Source organism: Palaemon carinicauda, chromosome 27 (assembly GCF_036898095.1).
Source record: "Palaemon carinicauda isolate YSFRI2023 chromosome 27, ASM3689809v2, whole genome shotgun sequence".
Lineage (NCBI taxonomy): Eukaryota > Metazoa > Arthropoda > Malacostraca > Decapoda > Palaemonidae > Palaemon > Palaemon carinicauda.
This window is the reverse complement of record NC_090751.1, coordinates 80,677,982-80,687,090: the sequence shown is the minus strand read 5'-3', so window position 1 is coordinate 80,687,090 and position 9,109 is coordinate 80,677,982. Positions and strand designations below refer to the sequence as shown.

The 9,109-nt window shown below is 44.5% G+C and overlaps 1 protein-coding gene across 1 annotated transcript; it reads right to left on the bottom strand.

Moving 5' to 3' along the window:
- Positions 1-4,663: 4,663 nt before the first annotated feature.
- On the bottom strand, positions 4,664-5,915 carry LOC137621002 (uncharacterized). The gene is made up of 2 exons (XM_068351442.1): positions 5,790-5,915; positions 4,664-5,107 (listed from the first exon to the last, which is right to left on the bottom strand). The coding sequence occupies exons 1-2, from the start codon at positions 5,913-5,915 to the stop codon at positions 4,664-4,666; spliced, it is 570 nt and encodes a 189-aa protein (XP_068207543.1).
- Positions 5,916-9,109: the final 3,194 nt, after the last annotated feature.

The following is a 9,109-nucleotide window of genomic DNA, read 5'->3' as shown; positions in this document are numbered from 1 at the left end:
AATTTTTATCCGATTTGCATGAAACTAGTGTCAAAATGTGCGTAATTCAATTGCCTATTTTGTGATGTGGTGATGTTTATATTTAGTTGTAGAAAGTGCTCTAGGTGCTTCGATAATGTAGATTTAACAAACACTCATTACGCTGTGTGATACGCCAAATACTTGAAGAGAGTATGCTGTACAATAAACTGATTTTGTAGGTCCTATAGCGTGTAGGATTCCCCTGTGATACGCAATGGTATTCGCGTTACCACCGGCTGCTATTACATTATTTTGCGTATAGTAACTGTCTTTTTGGTGTGATCAGTAGGCCTACTCGCTTAGTATTTTATGTGAAGTGAGCAGGAATTTCAGATTTGATATCAGAATATGTAGAAATTATGCTGGTGATTATAATACGAAAGAATGTACTTCGAATTTCTTTAGATAAATTTCTCTCTCTCTCTCTCTCTCTCTCTCTCTCTCTCTCTCTCTCTCTCTCTCTCTCTCTCTCTCTCTCACATTACTGCTTCCCTAATCCTATCACTCAATGCAACTCAACGCATTACGAACCTCTCAAGATCAGTTTGTCGTACATATACGCTCTTAGGTATTTGCGTATCACTGCGTAGTTTGTGTTAATTGTCAAATCCACATTACCGAAACAATTAAAAAAACGCCCTCCCCCCAATAACTTTCCCTCTCTCGGAATATGAAAGAAAGCATGCGTGTATAAAGGGATAATTTCAGTAATCTTAGCTTGGTCGAAGCCATTACCTCCGCAAACGAAGTTGGAAGGAGGCTATGTATTTCGTTGTTTGATCGCTTGTGTTAGTGTGTGTGTTTGTTTGTGAACAGCTTTCTGGCCACAATTTTAATCGTGGAGTTATGAAACTTGCAAGGATTAACTGTTATGTAAAAAACTGGAAATGATCAAATTCTGATCAAGGTCACGGCCAAGCAAATGTCTTATTCCGGTAATCAGCCACAAGTTTGGACATCGTTGTCACAGACTTAAAACTTTGTTCATATTTGAGCGTATGAAAATCCACGCCAATTAATACATGTCAATTTAATCATGTTTCAGATAATGATATGCCGAAATATTTCTCATTTATCAATTCTTTTATTTCAATAGACCTATTACTAACAGATTGCAAAGCTACTGCAAATTTGTTGCCTACGCCAAACTCGAAGGTTTTGCGAAGGGTGTGTGTTTAACCTGTCATCGTTTGCTGGTTAGGGTAACTTAGAACTAATTGCCATAAGAATTAAATTCTTCTATTGGTGTTTTTATAGTTTAATTGGTTTTGGCATTGAAATTAGTTACATATAATCAGTAAACATCGTTTACAATTATATATTGAAAACAATAGCTTGGGTCCTTCAAGATAAAGAAAACTATAATTAAGCCATTGTTTAAACATTAGGTGTGAGGGCCTTAAATATTTCACTTTCGCTTTAAGGGGTACAGTTTTTCTGGTCTTATACAATAGGGGACTCCTAATCTCTAGTAAGACAAAAGGCAGAAAAGACAGGATAAAGTCTCCCACTATATTTCTGGACTAATGAGATTACTACATTTCAACCACTTAGTGTACAATGCTCCAATTCTCGACTTTCCTATTAGCACAGATCTCATGGAATTTAAGTATCCACTGTTAAATATTTACCGCAAAAAAAAAAGCTAAAAATTGGAATAAATGTTGCCAGTTATTTGCCATTTTATAAACGGATATATTGACGTAAAGGAGTGATATTACGGTCACCAACCCGTATTAGATTACGACAAAGTAGGGTAAAAATTACGGTCGCCCGTATTTTACTGACATGAGGCTTAGAACAATCTATTTTTTACCGAGAATTTCTGATTAAACTGCAGTTTTTTTTAAACGATGCGCTCTCTCTCTCTCTCTCTCTCTCTCTCTCTCTCTCTCTCTCTCTCTCTCTCTCTCTCTCTCTCTCTCTCTCTCTCTCTCTCTCCCTCCTGTATTTTACCTAAACACGGCTGAGAACTATATTTTTACGGATAATTTCCAATTAAACTTGCGGTTTTTTAAACAATCTCTCTCTCTCTCTCTCTCTCTCTCTCTCTCTCTCTCTCTCTCTCTCTCTCTCTCTCTCTCTCTCTCTCTCTCCTGTATTTCACTGAAACACAGCTGAGAACAGTAAATTTTTAAGGTGAACTTCCTATTAAAATTACGGTTTTTTAACAGTATGCTCTCGTGTATTTTGCGTATCTTAACTGCGTAATTTGTGTTAATTGTCAAATCCACATTATCGAAGCACTTGGAAAGCATGTGTGTATGGGGGAGGGGTCATTTCAGTATCAGCCTTGTCGAAGTCATTTAACCCTATTTCAGATAATGACGATAAATCAAAATATATCTCGTATATCAGATTTCAATGTTGAATAGTTTGGTTACCAACTAACTGCGTAAGGGTTGTGGTGGCCGATGCGGTAACGTCCCTGACTGGCGAACGCCAGACTGGGGTTCGAGACCCGTTCAAACTTGTAAGTTCCTTTGGTCGCTGCAACCTTATCATCCTTGTGGGGGAGCCTATAGGTCTATCTGCCGAGATCTCAGTAGCCACTGCCTGGCCCTCCTTGGTCCTAGCTTGGGTCAGTATCTAGTGCATTGACCTGCTCGATAGGACAATGTCACTGTCCATTGCCTCTGCCATTCGGGAGCAACCTTTAAACTACATATATATTTTAAGTCGTAATGAATCTTACGTCTGTTGAGTTTTTCCCATTATCTTTATTCCAAATATTTGGAATATTAATTTGATTAACTCGAAATATCAAAGTTGAAGAAATCCACTATAAACTGTATTCATTTAACCATATCAAAGCGTTGTTCATGCAATATTTAAGCAATGGGGAAACGACTTCACGAGTCTTTTTATAGTTTATATATGACATCTGTTTTTGATGTTGTTAATAGTTTATATAGGACATATCTGTTTTGTCGCTGTTACTGTTTTTAGAACGATACATTGTTAATTTATTCTCATCATTTATTTATTTCCTTTCCTCACTGGGCTATTTTTCTCTGTTGGAGCCCTTGGGCTTATAGCATCTTGCTTTTCCAACTAGGGTTGTAGCTTGGATAATAATAATAATAATAATAATCATTAAAGATTTAAATTTCTAACACCGTTAATTCCCTTTCATTAATGTTGGTTTTTCTTGTAAAATAATTACTTCATGGGCTGCTTTTCTGGTCACTATACAGCAGGGGAATTAGATTCTCTACAGGACCTCCACAGTCATTTTATGAATAGAACTTACCTGGCAGTTATATAAACATAGCTAATAATCTCTATTTCGGCAGAATTTTTCTAAACGCGGCAACCGTCTTGTGGTGGTTGGGTGTTTACACCCGTTAAAGGGTGGTACGAGCAATCATTCCCGTTTTCTGTTCTTCAGTTCATCTCTGCCGGTCCGATCGACAGCACGTTGGTCCGTCATTAAGTTTTTCTTCGCTTCCCCTGTATCGCTGTACCAGTTTGCTATTTGGTGAAGTACTGTTATTTAGGGATTTGGCAATCGTTTTTTTTTTGTTATTTCTTTGCTTTTTTGCTGTTTTCATTATGAGTGAAAAAAGTCATTTCCGTGTCTGTGCGAATGAGGAATGTAAGGTGAGACTACCTAAAATGGCGGTAGACCCTCACACCGTGTGTTTGAATTGTAGGGGTTTTGAATGTGCCCTTAATAATAGGTGCGGGGAATGTAAAGTTTTGGATGAAAAGAATTGGTTGATTATGAAGTGCTATGTGCGTAAACTAGAGCTTGATAGAGTTAGGAGAGCTTCAAGGTCTAAGTCTAAGTCGGTTAGTGGTAAGGAAGACGAACTTAGTGTAGATTTATCTTTTGAACCTATTATTGATTCCTCTTTGGAAGTTGATCCTTCCCTTGAGTTAGTAACTCCTGCACCTCCTACAGGATCCATATCTGCGGATGACCCTCGGTACGCTAGTTTGGCTGCCGAGTTGAAGGCCATTAAAGAACAACTGGAGGCCTTTAAAAGTAAGAATAGTGAAAGTGTTTGTGTTAGTGCAGTGGAGGTGGTGACTGACCGAACCTGTCATTACCCTAGGCCTAGACCTCTACCTAGCTCCCAGGACCAAGGGAGAAGGTACATCGACAATCGAAAGGGGGTGAGAGGTATGTACCCTCGGTCAGTCGTCGTCTCAAACAGCCCTGTTGCCGATTCCCAGGCTGTCCTTGACCGTCACGGAAAAGATGTGTCGGATGTGTTATTTTCTTCTCCGAATTTGCCCAGACGTAAATGGAAGTTTGAAGCGTCAAGACCTACTAAGAGGAGATGAAACCGCGACGAACTGTCTCGTTCTTTCTCTCCCGGTTCTAGCAGTTATGAACCTTGTCCGTCGGAGGACGATTTCGACTCCGTGCCTGTGAAAAGAGCGAAGCCTAAACCTGCAAGTCAGGATTTTACAGCCGAAGATCCTCCCGCTTCTACTAGTGTTATTCGTCAACCCTCCCCTTCGGGGCCGCAAGACCCAGCTGATGTTGCTAAATCCTTTATGTCTGTCATGCAGGAACAACTTTTTACGTTAGTGCAAGCATTTAGCCGCTCTCACGCCCAGTCTGATAGACGTAAAGACGACTCATTACCTATTAAGAAGTCTACTTCTAAGAGAGAACGGAGTTCTTCTCTTAAGAAAACTTCTCCCTCTCTGCGCCAGGATGAGGAATGTGCGCTTTCGCAAGGTGATACTTCTTCTCGATACCAGGACGATACGGTTTCTCGTTTTTGATACCGGGACGATACTGCCTCTCGTTCTTGATGCCAGGACGATACCGCCTCCCGTTGACGATACCAGGACGATACCGCCTCTCGTTCACTACGCCAGGACGATACCGCCTCTCGTTCACGACGCCAGGACGATACCGCCCCTCGTTCTCGACACCTGGACGATAACGCCTCTCGTTCACGACGCCACGACGATACCGCCTCTCGTTCACGAGGCCATGACGATACCGCCTCTCGTTCACGACGCCAGGATGAGACCGCCTCTCGCTCACGGCGCCAGAACGATACTGCCTCTCGTTCTCGGCGCCAGGACGATACCAGCCTGCCTCTTCGGGACGATACTGCCTCTTGTTCCAAGGACTCTTCTAGCGCTGGGCTCTAGGATGCAACCTATCTTTTGCAGGACTATTCCTTTGATTTGCCACTGTCGGATTCTAAGAAGCCTTCTTCTCGTTCGAAGGATGTTGTAGATGTGGATCAGGACCTCGAGGAGGTCTCTGATGACGATGATAAACCTGCCGATGCTGCTGGAGATTACAAAGTTCTCTCTCACTCTCTTCTTGAACTTTTTGGAGAGGAATTCCAACCTGCTGCCCCTCAATCTCCTCAATCCCAATCTAACAGAAAGAAGGCCAAGAAACAGTCGGCCTTCATCAAGATGAAACTGTCGATTTCCGCAAAGAAGGCTCTTGCGAAGATTGATGACTGGATGAAGGAGCGGAGACATGCAGTTAAGATTTCCTTCTCGTTTCCACTAGCTCGTCTTGCTTCAAAAGCTGGTATGTGGTATGAAACTGGGGAACCTTTGGGTCTGGGAGTGCCTTCCTCCTCCAAGGGTGACTTCTCTGGCTTAGTGGACTCGGTTAGAAGGCATGCGCTCCACTCAGCCAAGGTCATGTAGTTGATGTCGGAGCTGGATCATCTCGTCAAAGGTATTTTTAAAGCCTTTAAGGTTTTTAGTTTTCTATACTGGTCGCTAGGGACTCTGGCAAGGAAAACTGACCGGATGGAAGGAACTCGGGACCTTACCAGTATTATGTTCTGTATGGACAAGGCCCTCAGAGATGGGGCGAATGAGTTGGCTGCGCTGTTCTCAGCTGGGATCCTAAAGAGAAGAGCCCTTCTTTGCTCTTTTACTTCAAGGTCTGTTACCATTGCGCAGAAGTCTGAGCTTCTTTACGCCCCCGTCTCAACATCTTTTTCCCGAGTCCCTGGTTAGAGACATTACACTTTCGCTGGCCCAAAAAGCCACCCAAGACCTATTATCTCATTCAGCTCGTAAGCCCTTGGCAACCACTCCTTCTTCGAAACGAGAGGAAAAGAAATTCCAGCAGTCCTTTCGGGGCAGGACTACTTCTTCAAGACCAGATTTTAGAGGAAGAGTCAGGACCAAGATCTACCAGGGGTTCGTCCAGACCTAGCTCCAGAAAATGAAGTTCGTCTCCTCCAGACAGTAGGTGCAAGACTGTCAGGTTTTTGGCAGTCTTGGAAGAGGAGAGGGGCAGACACCTGGTCCCTCTCAGTCATCAAGGAAGGATACTCGATCCCCTTTCTGAAGAAACCTCCTCTCGCAGATGCTCCGCTGGCCTTAGTAGCCCGGTACACAGATCCGGGGAAACAGAAGGCCTTAATAGACCTAGTCGACCAAATGCCAGACAAGGGAGTGATAGAACCGGTTTGGGATCTATCCTCCCCAGGCTTTTACAATCGCCTGTTTCTAGTCCCCAAGAACTCGGGCGGATGGAGACCCGTCCTGGATGTCAGTCCTCTCAACGTCTTTGTGGAGAAGGCAAAGTTCTCCATGGAGACGACTCAGTCGGTGCTGGCATCAGTACGTCCAGGGGACTGGATGGTGTCCCTCGACTTGCAGGACGCGTATTTCCATATCCCCATCCATCCGACTTAAAGGAAGTACCTGATATTTGTAATGCAGGGCAAGTGTTTCCAATTCAGAGCTCTTTGCTTCGGTCTCAGCACGGCTCCTCAAGTCTTCACCAGGATAATGGCAAATGTGTCAGGCTGGCTGCATCAAAAGGGAGTGATATCCTTCTATCTGGGCGATTGGCTGATTCGTTCACGATCGAGGGAGAAATGTCTGGAGGATTTATGAAAGACTTTTATGATGGCTCAAGATCTAGGCCTGGTCATCAACAGGGGGAAGTCTCAGATCAAGCCGAATCAGACACTTCTCTATTTGGGGATAGTTATGAATTCAGTTCTTTTTCAGGCTTTTCCCTCACAGGAAAGACAGACCAAGTGTCTCGAAAAAGTCAGAAGTTTCCTGGACAAGAAGAGGTGCTCAGCGAAGGAGTGGATGAGTTTGCTGGGAACTCTATTCTCCCTCGAACAGTTTGTCTCTCTGGGGAGACTCTATCTAAGGCCTCTATAGCACTTTCTTTCGAAAACATGGAACAGAAAGGCGCAGGAAGACTCCTTTTCCTTCCCCATTCCAGTAGAAGTCAAGAATCTTCTGAAGTGGTGGCTGGATCCAGCCTTGTTAGGGAAGGGATCTCCTTACACAAGAAGAGCCCAGATCTAGTGTTGTTTTCAGACGCATCAGAGTCAGGTTGGGGGGCAACACTAGGAAGCAAGGAGGTCTTAGGCTATTGGGAAGGAAATCAGCTGGAATGGCACATCAACAACAAGGAGCTGATGGCCATTTTTCTGGGGCTAAAGGTCTTCAAAGACTTGGTGTCTGGGAAGATTGTGGAGGTCAACTTGGACAACACCACAGTCCTTGCTTACATCAGAAAGCAAGGGGGGGACTCACTCTGTCTCTGTTCGAAATAGCAAGGGAGCTCCTTCTTTGGGCGAAGGAGAACAAGATAGGTCTGCTGACGAGGTTTGTTCAGGGACAGAGAAATGTGAGAGCGGACATGCTCAGCAGGAAAGGGCAGGTCCTTCCCACAGAATGGACCCTCAACCAACAGGTCTGTCATTCTCTCTGGAGGCTGTGGGGGAGACCCCTCATCGATCTTTTTGCCTCCAACTTATCCAAGAGGATCCCCAACTATTGCTCCCTGGTTCCGGACAATGAGGCAATAGCAGTGGACGCCTTTTGATAGATTGGACGGGGATGGACACATATGCCTTTCCCCCTTTCAAGATCATCAATCTGGTAGTCAGGAAATTCACTCTCCTCGATTCGGGACGAATGATCCTGATAGCTCCTTTCAGGCCGATGAGGGAATGGTTCACGGAGGTGGTGGACTTGTTGATGGACTTTCCAAGAAGCCTCCCTGCAAGTCCAAAGCTGCTCAGACAACCCCACTTCGAGAGGTATCATCAAAACCCCCTCGCTCTCAATCTGACTGCCTTCAGACTATCGAGAAGCTCGTCAGATCGAGAGGATTTTCAGCGCAAGCTGCGAAAGCTATCGTCAGTGAGGAGGGTCTCTTCACAGAGGGTCTACCGGTCCAAGTGGGAGACTTTTAGGGCTTGGTGTAGGAAGCACAAGATTTCCTCATCCACTACCTCTGTGAGCCAGGTTGCTGATTTCTTGTTGTACCTCAGGCAGGACGCTAAGCTGGCTGTGTCCACAATCAAGGGGTACAAAAGTATGCTCGCTTCAGTCTGTCGGCATAGAGGCTTGGACTTGTCTCACGATAAGGACTTACATGACTTCTTGAAGTCTTTTGAGACAATCAAGCAGGTCCAGTTAAAGCCCCCTTCTTGAAACCTTGATGTGGTTCTTAAATTTCTGTGCACCAAGAGATTTGAGCCCATCTCACAAGCTCCCTTTAGGGAGGTTACGAAGAAAACCCTCTTCCTTTTGGCCTTAGCAACAGCTAAAAGAGTCGGTGAAGTCCATGCAATTGAAAAGTAGGTAGGCTTCAATCTGAATGGGGTAGTTTGTGCCTTAAGAATAGACTTCCTCGCTAAGAACGAGAACCCTTCAAAGCCCTGGCCAAGGACCTTTGAGGTTCCTAACTTGACTAACCTTGTGGGTCAAGAGCAAGAGAGGCTCCTCTGTCCAGTACGAGCCCTCAAGGCCTACTTGTCTCGCACAAAAAATGTGAGTGGCTCTTCTAGCTCCTTGTGGGTGTTCTGTGAAAGATCCTCAGAAGCCCTCTCCAAGAACGCTTTGTCTTTTTTCCTGAGGGAGAAGCGCATCTCTTGTATGAGGAGGAACACTTCGGAGTTTTAAAAAGCGCAGGCTCACGAAGTGAGAGCCACTGCGACCTCGCTTGCTTACCGCAAGAACATGTCGGTCAGACAAATTATGGATGCGACATTCTGGAGGAGCAACTGTGTTCGCCTCTCATTACCTCAGAGAGGTGAGAGTGGATTATGAGAAATGCTATACTTTGGGCCCATACGTAGCTACGGCTTTCTGTATTAGGCAAAGG

Bases quoted from the DNA above. Each gene is read 5' to 3' on its own strand.
- LOC137621002 (XM_068351442.1), bottom strand. From the start codon at position 5,915: ATGGTAACAGACCTTGAAGTAAAAGAGCAAAGAAGGGCTCTTCTCTTT. The intron at 5,108-5,789 runs GTAAGGTCCCGA...CCTTGGAACAAG, and splicing joins CCATACAGAACATAATACTG to AGGCAGTATCGTCCCGAAGA.